We start from the raw sequence: 25,971 nt of genomic DNA on the forward strand, positions 1-25,971 counted from the left end.
TATTTTGGCGTACATGTGACTTTTTTGATCACTTTTATTACCTTTTTTGGGAAGTAAGGTGGGCAAAATTTATTTTTTTATTTTTATGGCGTTCACCGTGCGGGGAAAGTAACATTATTGTTTTATAGATCAGGTCGTTACGGACGCGGCGATACCTAATATGTGTAGTGTATTTTATTTTTTTAATTTTTATTCAGTGATAAATGTGTTTTTTTTTATCTTTAAATTTTTCACTTTTTTAAAAAAAAAATTTGACCCAGACCCACTTGGTTATTGAATATCCAGTGGATCTGATGTCTGTATAATACAGTACAGTACAATATATATTGTACTGTACTGTATTTTACTTACACTTTGTCTGAACAGATCTATGCCTTCAGCACAGATCTGTTCAGCACCATGGGAACCTTCCCCGTCTGTCACAACTGCGCAGACGGGGAAGGGTGAGGACTGGGGTGTCGGGGAGCTGTCTGGGGGCTCTCTCACTCTCCCATCGGGGGGCTGCAAAGGCACAGCAGCCCCCCGATGAGAGAGGGAGGGAGCTCCCTGACTGTTAACCTTTTCCATACAGCGGTCCGTACGGACCACAGTATGGAAAGGGTTAAACGGCTGACATCGCAGCAGCGATGTCAGCCGTTTATACCAGGGTGTCAGCAATGTGCTGACACCCTGGTATAACCACTAACCACCAACGATTATTCAAGGGGAGGCGGGCGGGGGACCGCAGGGATCAGAAACTACAGAAAGCACTGCGAACCGCAGGTCTGAATTGACCTGCGGTTTGCAGCGATCGCCGATACGGGGGGGGTCACAGGACCCCCCTCGGCATTGACCCTGGGTGCCTGGCTGTGTGTAACAGCCGGCACTCAGCGCTGTCACCATGTCTGCAGACATGGTGACAGTTTAATGTCATGACGTGTATACTCGTCATGGAGCACTAAGTAGCAGTGCTCCATGACGAGTATACTCGTCATAGGTCGGGAAGGGGTTAAAGGAGTACTGGCTGTTTTGGGAGCATCAGTTTCGTCCCAGATGATTCATGTTAAGGGGGACAAAATTATATAAGGAGGATGCTCAGTACACATAATTGCAGTAGCTAATGAGGGACAGATTCGGGCCACCTGAGCTTAGTGACATCCCTAAAATTCAACTGCGCAAAATATTCTGCACCTGACTCTGGACTGTGTGATTATGTTGGGCCTGCTATGCTGCCTTAAAGGGATATTCCCACTTCAGAATACCAATGACCCATCCTCAGGATAGGCCATCAATATCAGATTCGTAGAGGTCAAATTAGCCATTTGAAGGGGTTGTGGCTCTTGTGCAAAAGTTGCAGCCTCTTCATTGTTTACATGTACGCAGTCTACATAATAGCGGAGTAAAAGGGTACTTATAGCTTTATCCCATTCCCTTTTATTACCCTGCACCACATGACTGAGTGCTTGAGTTGATTCACCTATTTGCAATGGGTATGGATGAAATACCTGAACTCAAGGAGGGGTATCCACATACTTTTCGTCACATTGTGTGTTTTTCTCTGTCCTCCATTTTAACTTTATTCATTAATTTGATGTTTGTGTTTTCTGATAACTATTTTATATGTTCGAATATATCAACATGTGCCGATTTTTGTTTATCTAGTTTCCAGCGCAGAATAACAGTGTAAGAAGACTTCAGATGCAACAAGCTGCCTCCCAGCCAAAAGGGAATGCACCCGCAAGATTTTTTGTTACAAATAAAAACCAGATACTGATGTCCCACTACTCTCAACAATCAACTGTAATTTTTCAGGAAGCCACCAGCGAGTGGTGCAGCACCCCTTCAGGGGAAGCAAAGCATCACATGATGTATCTTGAACAATATGGCAGTCAGTGTTCGGTAGTACATGAGCATTATGGAGCGGGAGATGCTCTTTGTAACTGTTCTCTGCTCTGACTTGGAGAACAGAGTCCCAAACAGCAGCTCCTACTCTGTAATCCAGAAATCATGAAACATAATCTACCTTCATTAAAAATTTACAATGGTTAATGAGCAAAGTAATGTTGTGCAGTACACATATAATACGTCCACTGAGATTTAGCCTTTCCTTGCATTGACTATGCATTGCACTGGATGTTTGCCCCTTGCGACCACTCTTCAGGGCGCAGTGATCCCTACAGACAAAATATGTTACTCTTTGTCTTAATTTATTCTATGACTGCGGAACTACTGAGATAAAAATAACACAGCCAGTATTAATCTGCTGTATAAAACACTCCCCACAGACTAGATTAATCCACGGTATTATCACTGAAAAAAACATAGAACTCCTTAACTCTTCAGTTCCTAGAGGCTGAGAAAAACTCGCTACTATGGAGTTGGTTTGGATTAAGGGTATTGAATTAAGAGTAAAATTATGGATTAAGAGTACATTCCTAAAAATCAGGCTCTTAGTCATGCTGATCCTGTGACATAATCCACTTTATGTACAGTGTCTTGAAAAAGTATTCATACCCCTTGCACTTTTCCACATTTTTTCACTTTACACCCACAAACTTAAATGTATTTTATTGGGATTTTATGTAATAGACCAACACAAAGCAGAAAGAAAATGATATATGGTTTTCAAAATTATTTATAAATAAAAATCTGAAAAGTGTGGCGTGCATTTGTATTCAGCCCCCTGTACTCTGATACCCATAAATAAAATCCAGTGTGACAAATTGCCTTCAGAAGTCACCTAATTAGTAAAAAGAGTCCACCTGTTTGTAATTTATTCTCAGTGTAACTACTGCTGTTCTGTTAAGGCCTCAGAAATTTGTTAGAAAACATTAGTGATTAAACAGCACCATGAAAACCAAGGAACACACCAGACAGGTCAGGGATGAAGTTGTAGAGAAGAGTAAAGTGGAGTTAGGTTATAAAAAAATATCCCAAGCTCTGAACATCTCATGGAGCACTGTTCAATTCCTAATCTGAAAATAGAGCAAAACATGCAGGAAACCTACCAAGACATGGCCGTCCACATAAAATGACAGCCCAGACAAGGAGAACACTAATTAGAGAAGCAGCCAAGAGGCCCATGGTTACTCTGGAGGAGCTGCAGAGATCCACAGCTCACATGGGAGAATCTGTCCACAGGACAGCTATTAGTTGTGTACTCCAAAAATAAGATTTGGCCTTTATGGAAGAGTGACAAGAAGAAATTAATTTTTAAATCAAGCCATAAAAAGTCCTGCTTGCCACCATGTAGGGGACACAGCAAACATGTAGAAGATGGTGCTCTGGTCAGATGAGACCAGAGTTGAATCTTTTGGCCTAAAGGCAAATGATATGTGTGGCAGAAAACTAACATTGCACATCACCCTGAACATACCATCCCCACAGTTTAACATGGTGGTGGCAGCATCATGCTGTGGGGATGCTTTTCTTCAGCAGGGACAGAGAAACTGGTCAGAGTTGATGGGAAGATGGATGGAGCTAAATAACGGGCAATCCGGGAGTAAAACCTGGTAGAGGCTGCAAAAGAATTTAGACTGGGGCAGAGGTTAACCTTCCAGCAGAACGACACTAAACATAAAGCCAGAGCAATGTAATGGTTTAGATCAAAGCATATTCATGTGTTAAAATGGCTCAGTCAAAGTCCAGACCTAAATCCCATTGAGAATATATGGCAAGAGTTGAAAATAGCTTTTCACTGACCCTCTTTATCCAATATGACTGACCTTGAGCTATTGTATTTTAAGAAGAAATGGGCAAAAGTTTCAGCCTCTACGTGTGCAAAGCTGGTAGAGACATACCCTAAAAGAATTGTAGCTGTAATGGCAGCAAAAGGTGGTCCTACAAAGTATTGACTTAGTGGGGCTGAATACAAATGCACGCCACACTTTCCAGATTTTTATTTATAAAAAATGTTGAAACCCATGTATCATTTTCTTTTCACTTCAGTTGGTCTATTACATAAAATCCCAATAAAATACATTTAGGTTGGTGGGTGTTCAGGGGTATCAATACTTTTTCAAAGCACTGTAGTGCCCCCAAATTCTTTTTCTTACAACATTAGTGCACAACGCCACACACTGTGCCCCTTAATTTAAAAAAGTCTGCCATAGTGCCCCCTGAATATAAAATGCCCTGTGCCCTCTGATCATTAAAAAAATATTCCCACTCTGCCTACCAACTTACAAATGCCCCTATTGTGCCCTTGATTAAAAAATATCCTCATTCGGCCTCCTGATTATGATGCCCACTTTACTGTGACTGCCGATGAGGAAAGTGCCCCCAATATGCTCCTGATTAGGAAGATGCCCCCAGTAAGCCACAGATTAAAAAAAAATAGGACCCCACTGTACTCTCTGACTTACAAATGCCCTCACTGTACGCTTGATTAAAAAAAAAAAAGTCTATATTGTGTCCTTCATTACAAAAATGCACACACTGAGTTGCCTGATTGTAAAAAAAAACAAAAAAAAAAAAAACCTTCACCACCACCACTGTTCCCCTTGGAGAAAGTATGATCCACACTGTGCCCTAATTTAGTCAAGTTTTCATCTTACCACTTCTCTTCAGAACGATGCAGATGGCAAGATGACTTCATGACTTCACGAATGGTAGTGCAAGGAGCTTAATAAGGCTCCCTTGAACTTAGTAGCCAAGTTCTGCTACTATATTCAACTATATCCAGATCTTCTTTGCTTCCCCTGCTGTGTGCTGGCTGCTTGTTGCCCGACTCCTCGATCCCCACTGTGCAGACTGCACTCTGAACTGAGCTATCAATTTATACATGAATTTGTATATCATGCACCAAAAGTAATGGCCCAGATTGCAAGGGCACAGTGGTAAGGTACCAAAAAAAGGTTCTGCAATCAAGGGACCACAGGAAATAAATTTATAGTGTTAGATTTACTTTTGGGAAACATGAAAGGTCCTCTATATTTTCAGGTTTTCTTTTTAGTTTTAGAACGTATCATGTTTTTTTTATAATTCACAAAATAGCGGGTTTTAAATAAATCAAATTGTATTTATCCATCTGTGTGGCTGCATAATGTTATAGGAGTTTTCTCATGAAGACAACCCCAATACTAAGGCTGGGTTCACACCTGAGCGTTTTACAGCGCGTTCCTACGCGCTGTAAAACGCTCAACAAGCAGAAACCAATGCTTCCCTATGGGAATGGTTCTCACCTGGGCGTTTTACAGCGCGTACGAACGCGCTGTAAAACGCCCGACGCTCAAAAAAGTACATGAGCGACTTTGGGGCGTCTTGTCGCGCGTTCCCGTACATAGACTTCCGGGAACGCGCGACAATGGGCGTTCGCATACTACTGGAGCCGCGTAGGTGAGACGCCGGAGAATCGCGCATACACAGCGCTCAGGTCAGGACGCTCAGGTCTGAACCCAGCCTTAAGGGATTGACCCGGCAATCAGCTGATCATGGAAGAAAGCTGTGGCGCTGGCCACAATTTTTTTCATACAGTGGCCACTGCTGGGAAAATGTAGAATTACATGAATAACACATAGATTGGCTCTCTGCTGTGACTCTTAGGGCTCATGCACACGACCGCACCAGGTTTTGAGGTCCGCAGTTTGCAGAACGGAACGGGCCGCCCATAATAGAAATGCCTTTTCTTGTCCGTAAAACAGACAAAAATAAGACATGTTCTATTTTTTTTTGCAAGGCCACGGAACAGAAAAACGGATGCAGACAGCACACGGAGTGCTGTCCGCATCTTTTGCGGCCCTATTGAAGAGAATGGGTTCGCATCCGAGCCGCATTTTTGGAAACAAGCCACGTTCATGTGCATAAGGCCTTAGTGGGGGATCCTGAATGGGTATGATGTTCATGTGCCTTAATCAGCTATGAGGCAACCCCATTAAGAATGAACATTATTTTGAGGTCCAAATTATCTATGGACAATTACAAATCTGGGGAGAATCACAATCCATTTTCTCAGTCATTCTATCAGAAGCTTACTCGCTATTAAATTAAAATAATTTCTTTTACAACCACTCTGTGAACATAATGTGATTCATCTAATTATCTTAATTAAAAAATATGTTCTGAAATCCAAGCAACAAAATTGATTGACATTAACAAAGCTTTTTTTTCAGCCTTGCAAAATTAAATGCTGTCAAAGACAGCACGTGCCGAGTGCAGGGAACTGTCATACATCACGTAATAAATAACACGCTGCCATCAGCAGAAATGCTTTACCTGGTCCAATGCAAAATGAGGCAATTACACCCAGAATGCAGACAATGCTAATATACGGAACCCACGATGCGCGATCCTATTAATGAAAGCAAATATATCATTTTAAAAAAAATACAAAAAATAATATATTTAAAATACATTACAGCTGTATATACAAATATATACGTTAATTTGACACTCAGAACGCCAAGATTCAGTAATCTGGGCAGCCGGCGTTTTGGTTCTGGGTTCGTATGATACACTAACCACTCACAACTGCTGTCAAAGATCTGAGCTCGTTCTTAGGCTATAGGAACAGTCTGCACTTGTATCTCTACTAGTGTTGAGCAAATCGAAGTATCCGAAGTGGACTTCGATCCGAATTTCTGGGAAAATTCGATTTGCCGCAAAGCCAAATTTCCTGGTGCTTCGTGGCAACGGAACAATTTTCCCTGAAATGGCATAAAGAAAAAAATCATACTCACTTTGAGCGCGAAGAGGCTGCTGCAGGCATCTTGATTGAAGATCCCACGAGAAATAGAAATCTCATGCGCGGTGGTGTATGACATCACCATGCCAGCCAGCGTGATGACGTCATCACGCACCGTGCAAGAATTCGCACAGGATCTTCAATCAAGATGGCCGAGGCGGCCTCTTCACACTCAAATGGATAAGGTAAGTATTATTCTTTTTTTTTTTTTTACAGATTAACCCCTGAAAGCCATAACTTTTTTACGCGTTCATCACGGCATCTGCGGGGTTCAATTATGGGGGCGGCGCAATTGCTGTTCCCCTTCATTGCGCCTGCTACTCACAAAGAAATGTGCTTCGTGACTAAGTAATTCATCATGAACCAAATTTCTTTGTGAAATTTAACGAAGCAGCCAAATCAAATTTTCCATAACTTTGCTCATCTCTAATCTCTACATCCACAGCCAGATGGTAAGTAAAATTTGGGGGATAGATGCCTTCAATCTGAGTAAACCCTAGATATGAACTGTCAATGTAAAGGGAATGTGTCATAAGAAAATGACCTATTGTTTCAATCACATTTTTATGTTAAACATATTTTTCTAGACTTTTTGCTGATTTTTTAAAATGTTTTATGTCATTATAAAAAAAAACTTCTATGGGAGAGTTTTCTAGGCATGCGCTCTGACCTGTACAAAGATCAGGAGGGAGTAGATAAGCTGTGATATCACCTATTGTGAATAGAGAATTTGTCTTATCTATAGAAGTGATATTTATCATTTTAATTCTGTCTGTGATGATAATGAGATGGCTTTGCAATATCGATAAAAGTACAATATAAGTGAATACAGTGATAAATCAAAATACACTATGCATATTAACAATGCTAAAAGATTTTAAAAAATCTGAAAAAACGCAGGGATCGGTGGCACTTGGTCGATCAGATTTTTTTAGATTTTTTTTCAAATCTTTTAGCATTGTTAATATGCATAGTGTATTTTGATTTATCACTGTATTCATTTATATTGTACTTTTATCGATATTGCATATGCCATAGGGTGACACCTATTTTACCCACATCAATAAACAGTGTCCATTTTTCCATATATGAGTGCCAATCCTATATCTATACATCAACCTGTGGTATACATTGTATAGGTTGAAAATCCTTAGGAAGGAATCTGCACTGAAAATCAGCAACAAATCTGCCATCTCTGAGCACTTGCGATGCACCTGGATGTTGCAATACATGAACATTTCAAATGAAATCTGTCACCAGTTTTATGGTGTCCTAGCTAAGGGCAGCATAGACTAGTGACAGATTTCCTTGGCAAAACCTTTGGTCACTTTCTTTAATTGCCATTTTGAAAAAAATCTTGTTCTAACGAAGAGTCCTGATATTCATGAGCTCCTAGCTCTCCGGACCAGCTAGGCACTGATTGCAGTAGGATACAAATATGTAGACCAGTGGTTGGGGCAGGGATAGTAGCAAAATGGTTGGGTCTGTTGAAGAAAATGGCCTAGGTTTTGCTAAGGATATCTATTACAAGCAGCGTTGGGCAGGTCCACCAGAGTACCAGAGGATCCTCCAGTAGGCCCAGGCTCTGATCCCATAGTGGGTCCCAAAGGTCCAGGAGAAAAAAATAATATTTGGAGCTGCCTTTGGAACCAATGACTTGCCACTAGGGTCTATTCTTTGAATCGAAACCTATTAGACTTTATTGATGATATGGGTGTTGGGCCCCAAAAATAATTTCTTCTGGTGGGCTCAAGGAACCCCAATCCAACAGTGATCACCAGTTTATGCTGCCCTTAGTTATGGTGGAAAAAACTGGTGGCAGATTCTTGTTAAAAATTAGTCATCCCTCTTCTTATGCTAATGTAGCAATATGCACAGAACATTCTTACCTGGAAAGTCAGCGATATGGTCAGTATTCCGAAAAACACTGTCATCAACCCAAAACCGCCAATAAGAAGAACCCTTCTTCCGAGTTTTTCAATCGCCATGCCCTGTAATTACACAAAACAGATGAACTTATATATTCATATGGTTACATATTAACCCCTTAAATATGAATCCAAAGCTTTCAAATCTGATGTGTCACTTTATGTGTTAATGACTTTGGAACGCTTCTACATATCCAAGTGATTCTGACATAGTTTTTTTGTGACATGTACTTTATGTTAGTGGCAAATTTGGGCTGCTATGTTTTGTAAATTTGTCTAAAATCTTTAACAAAAATTTCAAAAAATGTGAAATTTCAAGATTTGAAAATGTATGCTTTTAAGACATACCACACAAAAATGTTGGCATTATTTTTGAAAAGAACTTTCAAGATGTAAAGTGTGATTTATTTGAAAGCAGCTACACAAGTGACAGGATAAGTAGTGTGATCTTTTTATAGATCAGGACATTATGGATGGGGCGATACTAATTACGTGTATTTTTTTTAACCAATTATAAATGAGTGGAAATAGGAAAAAGGGCATTTTTACTTGAAATTTCTTTTTTTTTTGTTCACTTTTGATTTTAAGCCCCACTAGGGGACTTAAACATTAAAATTTTGGGGAAGTGAGGTGACAAAAACAGCAATTCCATCACTGTGAATTAAACATATAACAATCCAATTTTTGGTACAATACACTGCAATAGTTATCTATTGTAGTATATTGTACTGTCAGTTTTACAATGACACTTTGCCTGATAAGACTCAGCCTTACATGATGCCTCCTGCTGCCATGGCAACCATCATGATTGCATTGCAGGGGCCTGAAAGGGGGAGAGGGAGATTGCTCATTCTGTAAACCCCTTAGATGTAGCAGTCGCTATGGACAGTTGTATCTAACGGATTAAATGGATCAGATCGGCGCTAGCACCAATCTCATCTGTTGCAGTGGGGTGTCAGCTGTATGTTACAGCTGACACCAGTGCTGATGGTGGCCATTCAGTTCCTGAGCCGCTGCCATCTCCATTCCATAAATGTACGGCATGCTACATTAAGGTTCAACTTTCCATGCTGTACATTTATGGCATGGAGTGGGAAGGGGCTAATATCACAGCTTATACCATTATACAGGACAGCATAAAATTAAATAACATGTAGCTATTAATGCATAGAACGAATAGATGCATTGTCAAACATACTACTTCAATCCAGTTATAGATTTTTTCATGAAGTATATGAAGAAAAGAGCAATGCATCTGGAGTCTTAGGTTTATAACAAATTACTGAGGCATGAATGAATTCATTGTGAGTGTACGAGAAAACTGCAGAAAGGGAAAATACTGGAGAAATGTGTTTAACCAAGTTAAAATGAGTGAGAAAACGGTTCATATGCAGCACACTGTGTGACACAGCACATATACAACATAATTAGCAGCATAATTTTGCCCTTCACAGGGTAAGGGTCTCCTGATGGCTGTTCTTCACAAATACCAAAATCTAGCTGTGCTCAGGGTGTAGAGTAAAGATTTGTAAGGTTTAGCCACTAGTATCTGCTTTGCTATATTTTTTTGTGGATATATTAATATGCAGAAAATAACCAATCCGAGAGCCGATCACCAATAATACAGGATAGTGACTAATGAACTTAGAATCAGCGTTCTGTACACGACATCAACCTTTCTCCTGTTCTGGTAGTCACTGCTTGGATTTGTTTGAGAAGCAAGCAAACTGTCGTTCACTAGGTAGTCATGAGCGGCATAGGCAATATTTGTTTTTGTGATATTTTGCAAATTTATGGCCTAATATTTGCCATAAATTCGCAAATTCTAGAATTCGCGATCTCCAGTCATTATTTTCTTGATTGCAAAAATCGGCAATGTACTGTAATTTGCGCGTGTTGCGCGCTCAATACAGGCAAGGTTCACTTTTGATACAGTTATCAAGCTGCTGGAAGTTTCCTGAGACTGAAGAAAATGGTTGGCAGCAACGTTCGTGACTGTGAGGAAGAACTCCTGATGAATTGCTCCAATATATTCGCAATTGCACAAATCGGCACTAATGATGTGCGTATGTTTGGGGCAATACATACAACTTCACATTTTATCAGGTCTGAGTAGATATTACTGATTGGTGCACTAAGTATTGTTGGGACAGCACTATGTCTGTAGCGTGTATGTATGGACAGCAGAGAAACAGTAATCCCTATCACACTACCTAACACCCTGCACTGGAACCTATCAGCTACACTATATCACGATCTAACCTACACTGACTATCTCCCACTAACTATCTGTATATATATATATATATATATATATATATATATATATATATATATATATATATATATATATATATATATATGAGCTAACTAACTATATAATGTAATTGGATAAGGAATAGGATCCAGATAAAAGCACAGAGCACAGCAATGTCACTGCTCTCTCTCTCACAACCGCAAAAAACAGCACAAAATGGCTGCTGGGGAGTTTCTTTTATAGTAAGGGGTAGGCAACTTTCCTATTTGTTGCTATGGATGCTGCTAAGCTATGACAAAGATATTGCAGCCTTCTGATTGGCCCACACGCAAGAAGGGAGGTTACTCCCTTGCGATTATGAATATATAGCACTATATTCTAGATTTTCACGAATTCTCGAAGTGCTGATATTCGCAATAAAAATTTGCAATTAGAATATTCGCGCTCAACACTATCACTAGGATGTGATAGTGCCATCATGCTGTGCTGTCATGCTCTACGCGTTTCAACACCTAATGTGTTCAGGGGTCTCATCAGGAGTTAGGCAGATGTATACACATAAATGGTCATACGAGCATTTGGAAACTGGCTGCATGATATGATATGCAGTCAGCATACCTACATATCTGCTTTAGATAAGGAATGTTGGCGGCCACACAAACGCCACGGAGCTGGATGCATAACACTGTGCATCCAGTGTAGAAATGATCTTACCGTGCTAGGATTTGGGGAATTCAATATGTCATTATGGAGACCGCCTTAAACGGCATGAGGGGTCTTATAGGCCAGCAATGCTCCTCTGGAATTCTGGGAAGAGGGTATACAAATGAGCTCTTAACAAGCCCTATCTCTAATGCTACCAGACGTAAGGTAGTGATCCTATAAGTCAATGTTCAACTGCAGTAGTTGGCTGCTGACCCACTGGGGTCATTGAGACCAGAGCGAAACACTAAGGGGTTAGGCAATACTCATAGTCGGCAAACAGGCAGAGATCAGAACAGGCAGAGTTTGTGTAATTCCATGAAAGAATCCGAAGTCAGGGCAGGCAGCAAAAGGTCAGTATGGTAGACAAGCTAAGGTTTGAGCAGGCAGTGGAGAATCAGAGTCGTTTAACAGGCAGAAGTTTGGGAGACAATAATGTTCTTAATAAAAGTAACGGGGTAGCGACGCGACTAATGTAACAACACCATATTTCTCAATGTATTTTCACTAGATAACTGGCCTAACTATATTTAAAAATTCCCCCATCCCCCTCTAAATAAATCTACCCCTTATCCCCATACAAGTGTAACTAAATACCTGCTGACCAGGTTACCATTAGTGGAGACTGCGTGAAAATACAATGGTTTCATTTTGGGAACAGAAGGAGTTCAGCATCGGACCATCTGAGTCACATAGTAGTTGTGTGGTTTGCATCCATGGTGAGCACATCACTGCCACTAGCTATATCTTCTCATACACGCATTGTTAATTGGGTTGTCCCATAATTAAATATTACATTTCTCTGTTATGTGAATAAAAACATAGGATCACATTTATTAAGATCAGCGTTTTAGACGCCAGTTTTAATAAAGGTCCTGTACTGGCGGTGGATCCGCCGAAGTTATAAAGAAGTGCATCCAGCGCCCGGTCTAAATGTAAGACAGCTTCCGAGCTGCTTCTAACCTGTATATTTTTATTGTCTGCCTGCAAAATAGTAGGAATCACTCTGTTTCCCGTGTGCAAATGGATCCAGGTAGCGAGACTGAGCTACTGGGCATGTGTGACCACCGGCATAGACACATTAGGTAGACATTGTGAGAGGGAATTAACACCAAAGAGAGATTTCTTTTTCCTGGGCTGCTGTAAGTATTATATTTATTCGCAGGAGAAAATATATACAGTACAGCAATTTAAAACACAAACAATGTATAACTCTCCCCCTCCAGTAATGTCTAGAGCAGAGAAAGTGGTGATTAGAGACCAAAATTAGTTTTGGGTCCAAGTCAGCCATTAGAATTGATTGGTCCAAAAATTCAAGTCAAATCAAAAGTGCCCCGATTTCCCTGAAAAGTCAAGAATGGCACTCTGTGGTCTCCTCGGACTATATCTAAACACTTTCAGGTGCTTTAACACGAATACATTAGTAATGTCAAAGTGACAGTGACATATATGGCTATGGGTAAACTGATGGTAGCCGGTGGTAACAAACTGTTTAATAACACATTGTCAAATTATTTTTGTAAATTTAAAACTGTCCAGAAATGATCCCTTTTATGGTGGAAGATGCCTGTAAAATAGCAGCCCTTTGTGTCATTCATGTGGTGCAAATCCCAAACAATTCAGATTAGTTGGCAACCAAAGTTTTGAGGAAATTCGCAACAAATTTGATTACCAATTTACAATGAATTTGCTCATCTCTGGTGGCGACAGCTCCTTTATAAAGTTATAGATGTAAAGTTTAGGAAGTTTGGTAAATAGTACTATTTTTTTACTTTTGATTTATTCACATTTTTTGTTACTCTTTCGGGAGTAAATCTTGCATTAAAATAATATTAGAAAAATGGAAGAACATTTTGTCTTCCGTTCACTGCATTTATAATGGGCTTTTAATAGCTAAAAAATGCAAAGCAGGAATACACGGATACAAGTCATAAATATTCAACAGACAACCTGCAAACACAATGGAACAAAACAAAAAAGTTTAAAAGAAATGAGGCCAGAAAGTTCTTCTAAGGCTACATGCCCAAGACCGTATGTGTTTTGCGGTCCGCAAATTGCGGATCCGCAAAAAAAGGATGACATCCGTTTTTTTTGTGTGGATCCATTGTAACAATGCCTAAAACGGACAAGACTAGGGCATGTTCTATTTTTTTTGCTGGCCTACGGAACGGACATACTGATGCGGACAGCACACAGTGTGCTGTCTGCATTTTTGAGGACCCATTGAAATGAATGGGTCTGCATCGTATCCGCAAAAAAAAAAACGGAACGGAAACAAACAACGTTCGTGTGGATGTCGCCTAATTCATGTCCTAAAGCTTCTTTCTGTATTTACACCCCCATAAACGTTCCCTCGATACAAGATATATATATATATATATATATATATATATATATATATATATATATATATATACATATATATATATATATATATATATACACACACACAATGGATTCGGAAAGCCTTCAGACGCTGTCACTTTTTCACATTTAGATAATAATAAGGAAGTAAAAACAGAATGTTCAGAATCTTTGCTTATTTATGGAAAAGGAAAAACTAAAATATTGTATTTACAGCACATAAGTATTCAAACCCTTTACTCTGCACTTAGTTGAAGCACTTTTAGTAGTGATTAGAGATGAGCGGATAATTTGATTTGGTCGATTCACCAAACTTCGACAAGAAATTTGATTTGTTACGAATTAATTTGTCACGAATTCCGATAAATCAGGTATTCCCAGGCCACTCTGCCTATTCATATTCATCCCACTTGGTGGCCCAATCTCAGTGTGAAGACTTGAAACCTTAAACTGCAGGAAGAGTGTATCGCTGTGTGCATTACGTTCTAGTGCACCCACATTCACAGTTAATCAGCTCTGTATGTACTGTGTTGTCAGTATTACAGGTGTAATTTAATCGACATCTACATCACTGTGCAGTGCACCAAGATTCATAGCTAATCCCTTCTGTTAAGCAAAAATTAAAGCATACAGCACCCTTCAGTAAAGCAAAAAACGTGTGTGTGCTTTGCAGGAGCTGTGTCCAAATGGCTCCTTAGTGGAACACAATATAGAAATGGAAGCAGTGCCAATAAAGTAGTAATGAAAAAAATTATTTTCTTTTAATGCATGTTGTGGCAGTCCAAACGCATGTTTTTTAATCCCTTCTGTTAACTGTAGATTTACTGTGCATGGCCCTATGAGTGAGTGGGGAGGGTGGCAGCAGCAGTGGCAGTAACAGTGACTATAGTGGCCCCATAACAGAGTGGGGATGGGAGCCAACAGGAGTGGCAGTAACAGGAACAATAGTGGCTCCTTAACAGAGTGAGGATGGGAGCCAACAGGAGTGGCAGCAATAGTGACAATAGTTTCCCCATGCCAGAATGGGGAGGGGAGGCAGCAGCATTGACAATGCCAATAGTCAACCATGACAGAGTGGGGACGGTGGTAGCAGTGGCATACAGCACAAGTTGGTGGCAGATCACCATAGTAGGAGAACCCAAAAACAGCAGTGTGATAGCACGGCCCAGTGGCATGTGTATCCTTAAAAAAATTTAACATGTACATATCAGACAGTATGCCAAGAAGCCCGATTGTAGGAATGGCATTAGAGGCAGGTGGCAGCAGGACGTTGTCAGAAGTAACAGCACACTACAGTATGATCATTAGTGGCAGAATGATATATTCAGTTTGAACAGGCACTAGCATCTGGAAATCCTGGTTAATTCTATGTATAAACTAACAAATTAACTGGGAATATGGCAGCAGTTCAACAAGATGCACATGTCAATATATTACACCGCCCTTTAATACTGAGGCACAGTAATTCTATGTATAAACTAACAAATGAACTGGGAATGTGGCAGCAGTTCAACAAGATGCACACAATGATTACACTCAACCTGCACTGTCCCTGCTGTCTCCCAATGCTCTCCCTACATCTCCCTACACTGTCCCTGCAGTCTCCCTATCCAATGTTCTTCTATTAAGAGCGTTCTGCAACACTATCCTTAGCGCATAAGCACTTGTCACGTGTCTCCCTATGCTCAGCTAACAGTGAAATGGTGGAGACCGCACCGGATGAGGGTTTTATAGGGCTGTGACATCACAGCGGATGGATGGTTGCACGTCGTTATGGGTCACATCATGTCCCCGGGCTTCTTACATTAACTTTGTAACACGTACAGCAGCCATTTTAGAAAAAAAATATAATAATAATTTGTAACATAAAGCGGGTAAATTTGGCTTTGTGGCGAATCAAATTTTTCCTAAACTTCGGATCGAAATTCCACTAGTGGTTTACAGTCTCCAGTCTTGGGAACTTTCAGTGTAGCAGAAAATCTTTGTACCCTTCTCCAAATCTGTGCTTCCACACAATCCTATCTCTGAGCTCTACAGGCAATTCTTTTCTCCTTATGACTTGGTTTTTGCTCTGATAAGCATCGTCAACTGTGAGACCTTATATAGACAAGGGGGTGTCTCTCTAAATCATGTCCAATTAACTGAATTTACCACAGTGGACTACAATCAAGGTGTAGAAACAGCTCAAACAGAAATTAAAGAGCTACATTTCAAGTGTCGTAGCAAAGGTTTTGAAATGAATACTTATGTCCATGTAAAATTTTATTTTTTTAAAATAAATTTGCAACAATTTCTAAAATTCTGTCTCAACGTTCTCACCATAGGGTACTGAATGCTGGATTTTTATATTTTTATTTAGCACAAGGCCGCAACAAAACAAAATGTGAAAAAATCATAACTTTCCGAATGCAATGAAACTATCAATCATAACTAGAGATGAGTGAATTTTTAAAAAATTAGATTCGCCGATTCGCCGAATTTTTCTGGAAAAATTCTGTTTGATCTGAAATTTTTTGCAGGCGAATTACATTTAAGAACAGCTATTTCCTGGCTGCTGAGAGCCTTTATAGTGGTGTAGAAAACTGTGCCTTGCAGTAACACACATAGGGAGTCTGCTTTGGTAGTAAAATAATACTGTGAGTCTGTATGACAGCACATTACAGGCGTCGCACTTAGAATCACTGCACACTTTACTTATTTGGACAGTCACGGGGCCAAAACTGACCAAATAACTCAAGTATCAACTCAGCCTTACAGGTCAATGTTAGTGCCAAGAAGAAGCGCACTCCTTTTACACCGTCATCAGCTGATTCCAAATAGATGTCTACAGAACCTGTTCTATTAAACGCTTATACAAGTAGAGCCCCCCGACAGAGTGGAGAGGGTGTCAGCAGTAAGTTTGTGTTGACGTCACTGATTATTTTTCTCCATTCTCTGATCCGTCAGAACAATTACCCAGTAAAAACGGATCCTGTCTGTCGAGCATACGCCTTTACTCGGTCAGCATTTGCTCAATAATCCATCAGTATTGCTAAAGGCATAAAAAACGTAGGGGATCTAAAACAGAGATGACACGTGAATGGAATATTTGCATGTCTTCTATGTTTTCTACCTACTCCTGCTTTTGGCCACAGAGCGGCACAATGACAGAGTCTGGAGGTGGCAGCAACATGAGGAGACCACGGAGCGGCACAATGACAGAGTCTGGAGGTGACAGCATCAGGAGGCCAGAGATTGGCACAATGACAGAGTCTGGAGGTGGCAGCAGCAGGATGAGACAACAGAGTGGCACGATGACATACTGTGGAGGTGGGTGGCAGTACCAGTACCTGCTGAAGATGGTGGGTGAAAGAAGGAGCACTTGGCATCAGATGTGTGGCATCAGGCGGGTAACAGCATCAGAATAGTAGCTGAGGCAGGTAGCTAGAAGAAACCAGTCTCTTTTGTCAAATTGTTGGTGTGGCACCATGGATGATCTAGTCTGATGCATCAGGCATTGGTGTGTGGAAATCCAGGCTGATCCACGCCTGATTAATCTTGATGCTCTGTTCCACTATGTGCTATATGTGGGCACTTTAAACTCTTGCTTAATGTCATATCAAATGTATTGTGGTATCATGCTGCAATTCCCTTTAACAGGCTGGTAGAATCATTTACCTTTATTTGCCCCTAGGTGGTGCTTGCACCACTTAGGCCGAATGCACACGGCCGTTTTTCACGGCTGTGAGCGGTCCGTGGAACTGCGGCCTGGATTCCTGCTGAGAGCAGGAGCGCACGGCGTCATTGGTTGCTATAACGCCGTGCGCTCCCTGCTGCCGCCACAGTACAGTAATACACTGGTATAGATCATACCAGTGTAATACTGTATTGCGGCGGCAGCAGGGAGCGCACGGCGTCATAGCAACCAATGACGCCGTGCGCTCCTGCTCTCAGCAGGAATCCAGGCCGCGGTTCCAGGGACTGCTCACGGCCGTGTGCATTCGGCCTTATATATATAGCGGGGGGGGGCTGTAAAGTTAGTGTGTCCAATGCTAATGAAGAGATGAGGAAGTTAATGGAGGAGGTGGAAACGCATATAAGTGCAGCGCTTAATGCTGAATACAAGATTTTTTGTCCAACTAAATAATTCAAAAAATATTTTACCAATGTAGGGGATTAGCTCTTTTCCAGGGGTTGCAAACACACACTTCTTCACAGACACCCGGATTTAGGGGCCAAACTGTGCTTTATTGTGGCACACGGCATAAAGCAAAAACACACAAAGCCAAAATAAAATACCTTGCCCGTCAGGGCCCTATCTAAACACATAGGTTTCCCTGACTCACCTAAAGCGTACCACAGTTCACACCCGTGATGAGATGCGGCTTTCCCAGCCCAACCTCCAGCAGCCTCCAGGCTGCTCCCACACCAGGGTCTCTTGTGGGATAGTGGTCTCTCAGCCCTCCCGGCTCAGACCACACAGAGCCACTCCAGCCTTCTGTGTGCAAGTCCCCACCCCCTCTCACTCTGAGGATTCCTTTATCCCCAGGTGATTACTGCACCTGGTCTTTCTTCAGACCTGGTGATTCTGGGGAAGACACAGCAAATCCTGCCATATATCTCCCCTAACAACCATGAGGCATGTCACTGCCTCACATACCCCCCTCCTTTGTTCAAGCCCGTAGGGGTGAACACCTGCATAACCAGGGGAGGCTGGTGAGAGGGCATCCACCTGGCCTGGACGTGGGGAACAGCCACCCACCCTGCTCTTTGGCTGCTCCCAATAAGAACCGGCCCAGATTGGCTTTACAGCCACACTAAGTAACCCAGTGTCAGCGAGCACTAGCTGCCGCTGACACAGAAAATTACCGGTTCTTATTTCACCGAGGCCAGGAACCTCAGTGACACGTACCTTCCCTTTGTTCTGCCAGACCCAGGACAACAGCGCTTGGTTTGTCACCCTCATGAGTTTATTACAGAACTGACAAGGCCTCTGGGATTTTCTTGCCCATCTCATGAGCAGGTACTGTCTTTTTATATTTCCTGGCTTCTGCACAGGCCCCTCACGTCCTTTCTTGGACTGCGGCAACTCTTGACTGAACTGGTCCCAGTCATGGTCGTGTCCCAACCCTTTCTCTTTTGCCTTGCGGGGCTCCTTCAGCAGAGCAGGTTTCTTAGGTCTCGCTCCTTTTCCACACATCTGGACCCCTTTACCATTATTCTCAGTAGGGGTTTCTTCGGGTTTGGAGCCAACTTCAGAGTCTTCTGCGTGTTCAGTGGCTTTTCCCACTTCAGCAGTCGCTCTTTTCGCCCTAACCTTGGTCTCTGGGGCATCCACGGTTTTCTCCCATTTTAAGACCTCTGCCTTAGCTTCTTTGGAGTCTCCATTTACTTTATTATCCTTTTCATCCTTCACGGACTTGGCCTCATATCCTTGCCTTCTTAACGCCTCCTTCTTCTCATCAAGGTTGGAGGCACTGGGGACATCAGGATCTTCACCAGACTCGTTGCCTTCTGGCAAAGCCTCTAGAGGTTCACTCAGGATATTGTTCCCCAACCGCTTAAGCTCTAGTGGAGCCATATCACAGTAGTAGACACCATCTGTATGCTGATCGTCTGTTTCCTGGTATTTCTTCTCCAGCAGACCACTGGCTTTCTGTAAGGCACTGACGGCAGAGGGAACATCTTTCATGACCAGGTCCTGGCTACTTATTGCCACAAGTCTCTTGGCCTCTGCATTCACATCAGCACCATCAGTTGGGTGAGCAGAAAGATCTTCCATCTTCTCCACCTCGGTCGGCACCACGGCGCCATCTCCAGACCCATTCTTAACAGGCTCTGGCTTAGACTTCTTCAACTCATAGACGTTCTTCCTGACATCATCCTTTGAGCTCATGAGATCTTCCATCCCTGCTCTGAGTTGTCTGTTCAGCCTCTCACATTTATCTCGCTCCTCAAGCGCTTCTTCAAGGGATCGAGCCAAGGAGAGTGTCTCCTGTACCAGATGCTCTTCACTTGGCTCTGCTGCAGCCGATGTAGGAATATCACCATTCTCTTTTGGCCACCCTGTGGGGGTTCCACGCAGGGTCTCTTTAAGCACTTTGTTTGTATCTACTGCAGTCTTCTTCGGTGACTCTGTGAAGACATCTAGTCCCTTCTCTATCATATCTAGGGACCGTGTGGAGAGAGAAAAATCTTCAGGATTGCAGCTGTACTGACGTGTCAGGTCATCTACCCCTGCCTGGGTATGGGTCTCAGACACTAGACTGCCATCTCCCCACTCAGCTCTCGTCACGTCAGGTATAACTGTCGTCTGGTCGCTACTAGTGACCACCTGATTTTTGCAATACCTTGACTTGGTAGCTTCCTTCTCAGAGTTGCTAATGGTCACAGCGCATATATCGCCTATGTCACTGGTGTCATTATTAACTGTGACCTCTAGGGGCACTGCCGAGTTAATCCCTACCTGGGACATTACTTTATGGTCCATAAAACACTGTGGAGACTGCATGTCCACCTCTGGTACTTGTGATACTTCCTCTAGGACTGCATAGCCATTGTTTATCTTGCTTAAAATTAAAACAGGTGTTGTATCAAAAGCATAGTAATGAGGATGTGCGATTTAGATTCTCTCTCACACATTGGATACTTTGTATAGACTTTGCTTTTCCCCCTCTCTGGATCAGCACTCCTCCCCATTCGGCTCAGGTGCTTTTAATCTGCAGAAGTCTGCATAGGGTTTAAAATTCCTACCAAATCTCAGTTGGTGTTCCTGAGAGGCTGTGAACAGGTGAGCTCTTTGCACCAGTTCACATGCGGTGCTGGACGGTGGCCGTCGCTGCTTTTGTGCCGTGCTGGTGGAGTAGTGGGACCCAGGGCCTTGGTGGCTTTTCTGCACAGTGGGTGCTGTGTGGCTACTGGGTCCCATTGCCTGCTGGAGCGGTGTGGGGGCGCGATGGTCGCCGCACTGCGCCGCGCCATAGTTAGAGTAGGTCCCCACTTAAAAGGAGGCGACCTTGTCGTGGTAAGTGGGCCTATGCTCTTTGATCAAACTGTATACTAATGCCTCCTAATAGTGCATAGCAAATTCATGATAAGAAGTGCTGCATAGCCATTGTTTATCTTGCTTAAAATTAAAACAGGTGTTGTATCAAAAGCATAGTAATGAGGATGTGCGATTTAGATTCTCTCTCACACATTGGATACTTCCTCTAGGACTGCTACCCTTTCTTGCACATTCACCAGAGTAGGATTGCTCCACTCAGTGCTCACAACATTTATCTGCACTTCTGCATCATTGTTTTCAATAGGCAATATTCTTTCCTTATGGCAGTCAATGTGCAGCTCCCTTAGACCTTCATTTACACAGGCAAGTACAGGTTCTGCAGGAGTTTCGTCACTATCTGCAGAAGTGTCTACCTTGCCCCATAACAACGAAACGTTATCACAACCCAACATCACATCATATAAGAATATATTTGTAACATCAGGTCCATAAGACCCAGTTCTTACTGGAGACTCCCCCTCACTGAGAACCACCTGCACTTGCTCAGGCTCTCTTTCAGGTGCCTGGTTCACATTACTTATATGCAATTCTTCAAACCTCCTGATCAAGTCATAAAGTTCTTCATGAAAAATAGCAGATGAAGAAAATAAAGATTCATCATCATTTACATGAGTAGGGTTATTGGCTACGCTCGGGTCCACTACCCCATCATTTAGCTAACTAACCTTCCCCATTTCCTCCCCCAATAACCACACACAGCCACTGTTTGGATTAAATCGGCCACAGCAGCCGTCTTTTATTAAATAATATAAATAACATGAATAAACATAACACTTGATATAACAATGACATATATATATATAAATATATACATGTCTAACTGACGAGGGAGGTCCTAGAAGCCGCCTAACTGCACCTTAAACGACCACAAACCACCACGGCAATTCCATCTTGCCCCCAGCCGCGTACCACAAGCTCGGGGACACCAACTGACGGACGCCATACCAAGCCAACCAGGTGCCCCAACTCTGAGAGTCCAGCCCCACCATTGAGGCCCTCTCATTCACCGTTACCATCCAGTAGCCCCAGCTTCTATGACCTCCCCCCGCCACGACTGCTGCGACAAACGCAACACTTAAAGACACACTCCGTCCACCACCTCTTGTCAATTTATTTTTTATTTTTTCTTTTTATACATTTATTTATTTATAAAATACACATTTTTTTTTTTTTTTTTTTATAAATGCATCCCCTCTATAATATACCGTTGCCGCCCTGCAACATCCAAGTACACACTACGGGAGGGAGGGAGGGAGATGCTGCTCTCTGCACCTAAAATGGCGGGCGCTGACCTGCCTCACCACTACTTCAGCCTGCCGCTCCCCGCCCCTTCCTAGCTCCTCCCCCCTTTCCCTGCACTCATCCACTTAACCCTTACCTTCCCTGACCCTTGCTCACAAAACCCCTCATGCCGGCCTCCCCTGAAGCGTGCCGCTTCGTCCGGCCTCACTTGAGTAGGGTTATTGGCTACGCTCGGGTCCACTACCCCATCATTTAGCTAACTAACCTTCCCCATTTCCTCCCCCAATAACCACACACAGCCACTGTTTGGATTAAATCGGCCACAGCAGCCGTCTTTTATTAAATAATATAAATAACATGAATAAACATAACACTTGATATAACAATGACATATATATATATAAATATATACATGTCTAACTGACGAGGGAGGTCCTAGAAGCCGCCTAACTGCACCTTAAACGACCACAAACCACCACGGCAATTCCATCTTGCCCCCAGCCGCGTACCACAAGCTCGGGGACACCAACTGACGGACGCCATACCAAGCCAACCAGGTGCCCCAACTCTGAGAGTCCAGCCCCACCATTGAGGCCCTCTCATTCACCGTTACCATCCAGTAGCCCCAGCTTCTATGACCTCCCCCCGCCAACAACGCGCAGCTTGACAGCCCTTAAGCTCGCGCGTTCCGCCACACCCGGAGGGCTGTTTCAATACCTCCCTGCAAGTCCAGTGACCACAAATCAATGCCCACCGCATTGAGGTGGACTCCATCCTGTCTCCAAAAGCCTCCTGATCCTGCTTCCAACTCGGGGTGCCTCACCACCACCGCCCCATGTTTGGCACAGAACCGCCCAATCACCCTGTTCAGCTTAATCCTAGCCTTATTCAGCCTTTCAACCGATCTCGCCTCCCTCCAGACCTTCCTGGGGAAAATGTCCGACCACACAGTGACAACAGACGGGAAGAGGGACCACAAACGCAAAAAATCAAAACGGATATCCCTGATCAACTCTCTGCAAGGTCGGACCCCTAGGTCATTTCCCCCAACATGCAACACCAAGATATCTGGGACTCTATCTAACCTGGCTTGCCGATGAACCTCCTGCAAAACACTACCCCACACCATACCTCTGCGTCCGATCCATCTTACTATGGCTGTCCCCCGATCAAACCCCAGCTGCCGCCCATTCTGCCGAACATCTGCTCGTAATGCCCCCCAGAACACGAACGAATGGCCCAGGATCCAAACTAATAACGGGGCATCACCTGAAAAAGAACGAGACAAACATGGTTAGACACAGCCTTAAACTGCCCCTAAACGCACATACAGCCGAAAACGCTCCGACTCCCACCTCCCAATACGCTTAATCACTTCATCTCGCACCCCCAAGCGAGCAGCCTCCGTGGCAGCACCTATCCTGAAGGAATGACCCGTAAACCTGCCAGAGTCCATTCCTAGATTACGCAAACATTTCTTGAATACCGCTATAAATTGAAATCGCGATAAAAAGGAGCCATCCTCGTGTCTGAGAATCGGGCCTGCCGCGACCCCTGCCCTTGCTTGAAAATCCCGCAAACACCGTACTGGACACAATAGACATCCCGGCACCTCAAACAATGAGACCAAATGACCCCTCCCCTCCTGATCCGTCTTTGAAAATCTCAGATAAATCACCACCCTGTCGTCATATAACGTTACATCCTCACTCCTCAGACCCCCTTCCCGCTGCACACTTGCACACACTAACTCCCCTAAACGAAAGGCTCCGAAAAAAGGCCAGAGCAAAGGCTAGTCTAAATAAGCGCACCTCCCAAGCCGAGCGACACACTCCAGCTACCTGCTCCCCTAACTGTAACAATAACGAAAAGGACACCGGTAGGCGGGAATCTTTGACACGCTGAAACCTTCTATAACCCTTCAAAATTTGTCGGACCAAAAAGGACTTAGTAATGTCCGGGGAATTCCGCAACTTGAATCCGAAAGCCAAGCCCGCCATGCAACCATTGATCTTGGCAACCGACCAACCTTGATCCTTCACGTGGCCAATGAACAGTAACAACGGAATTTCCCCGTCCAGTACCTCGACCCCCAGGTCATTACACCACTGCTGCCACCTACTCCAAGCCCTATCGTACATCCTCCACGTGCCTTCACTCAATGATGCCTGCAACAGACAAGCTACGGTACCTCCAGGATCTCCCACAACGACTCTGGACACACCAATCCGACCTGACTCGCCTCCGGGGCCAGCTGGCGAAACCGCTCCCACTGAAAACGAGAAAGTGCATCAGCTATACAGTTAGAGGAACCAGGCACATGCACCGCAAACACCCAAGCATTAAGGGACAAGCACCGGAGAACCAACTGCTGCAACAGGCAAGTAACTGGGGGGGGAGAAGCCGTTACACTGTTGATGGCTTGCACAACTCCCAAGTTGTCACAATGGAAACGAACCTTCTTGTGCCGAAACTTCTCCCCCCAGAGCGTGACTGCCAACACAATGGGGAAGAGTTCCAACAACGCCACGTTTTTTACCCACCCTTTTCGTACCCAGGACTCAGGCCACCGACCCGCACACCACTGCCCTTCACAGTACGCCCCAAAACCCGCTCCACCCGCAGCATCCGTAAACAATTCGAAATCAAACGCATCAACCACCCCCCCCCATAACTAATGCTCTGCCATTAAACTGTTTTAAAAAGGAATCCCAAACTTTCAAATCCCCTTTCAACTCACTGCCTAGTCTAATAAAATGGTGGGGAGACACCACCCCTCCTGTCGCCGAAGCCAACCTCCTACTAAAAATGCGGCCCATTGGTAGGATTCTGCATGCAAAATTTAATTTGCCCAACAAAGACTGCAGGTCCCGCAGACGAATCTTCTTTGCTTTCAATGCCGCCGCCACTCCTGTTCTTAAATCTGACACTTTATCTACTGGTAGCCTACACTCCATCCGCTGTGTATCGATGACAATACCCAAAAAGCTTAGCTCAGTAGCCGGCCCCACCGTTTTGCCCACCGCTAACGGGACTCCAAAACCCTCAAAAACAGACTGTAATGTGGATAACAACAACGAACAAACCCTAGATCCCCCCGGCCCCAAACACAGGAAATCATCCAAATAATGAATGACAGAGTGACAACCTGATTCCTGAACCACCACCCACTCCAGAAAAGAACTGAAACGCTCAAAATAGGCACACGATATTGAACAGCCCATTGGCAAACACCTATCCACAAAATAAGCGCCATTCCAAAAACAACCCAGTAAATACAAACTATCCGGGTGAACTGGCAACAACCGAAATGCCGCTTCAATGTCACATTTTGCCAACAGGGTACCCGGACCCAGCTTCCTTACCCATTCCACAGCCGCATCAAAGGAAGCATAAACCACAGAACAAAGTTCCGGGTCAATGCCCTCATTGACCGACGCACCCCTAGGGAATGATAAATGGTGGATGAGCCTAAATTTATTAGGCTCCTTCTTAGGGATCAAACCCAAAGGGGAAACTCGCAAGTTACTGATGGGTGATGTAACAAACGGACCATCCATCCTCCATAGGGAAACCTCTTTAGCTAACTTTCCTGTCACTATGTCCGGGAACTGCACTGCCGAGCGCAAATTCTTCCGCTTCTCTAAGACTGGTAACGGGTGTGAAGGTATACGAAAACCGAACTTAAACCCCGAATACAAAAATCCAGCTAACTCCTGGTTCGGATATCTATTTAGATGCCCCACCATCCTTTCCACTCGCACTGGGGTCT

General features: G+C 43.4%; 1 protein-coding gene across 3 annotated transcripts in view; it reads right to left on the reverse strand.

Annotated features, from left to right (window-relative positions):
* Positions 1-25,971, reverse strand: part of SLC2A9 (solute carrier family 2 member 9) — a 1,019,898-nt gene that overhangs the window by 679,286 nt on the left and 314,641 nt on the right. For all 3 annotated transcript variants that reach the window (XM_044296370.1, XM_044296363.1, XM_044296352.1), the window contains exons 10-11: positions 8,551-8,652; positions 6,193-6,268 (exon numbers count right to left, since the gene is read on the reverse strand). In XM_044296370.1, the coding sequence (XP_044152305.1) occupies positions 6,193-6,268; positions 8,551-8,652 (178 nt within the window). The remainder of the gene's footprint in view (positions 1-6,192; positions 6,269-8,550; positions 8,653-25,971) is intronic.

The sequence above is a fragment of the Bufo gargarizans genome, chromosome 1 (assembly GCF_014858855.1).
Source record: "Bufo gargarizans isolate SCDJY-AF-19 chromosome 1, ASM1485885v1, whole genome shotgun sequence".
Classification (NCBI taxonomy): Eukaryota; Metazoa; Chordata; class Amphibia; order Anura; family Bufonidae; genus Bufo; species Bufo gargarizans.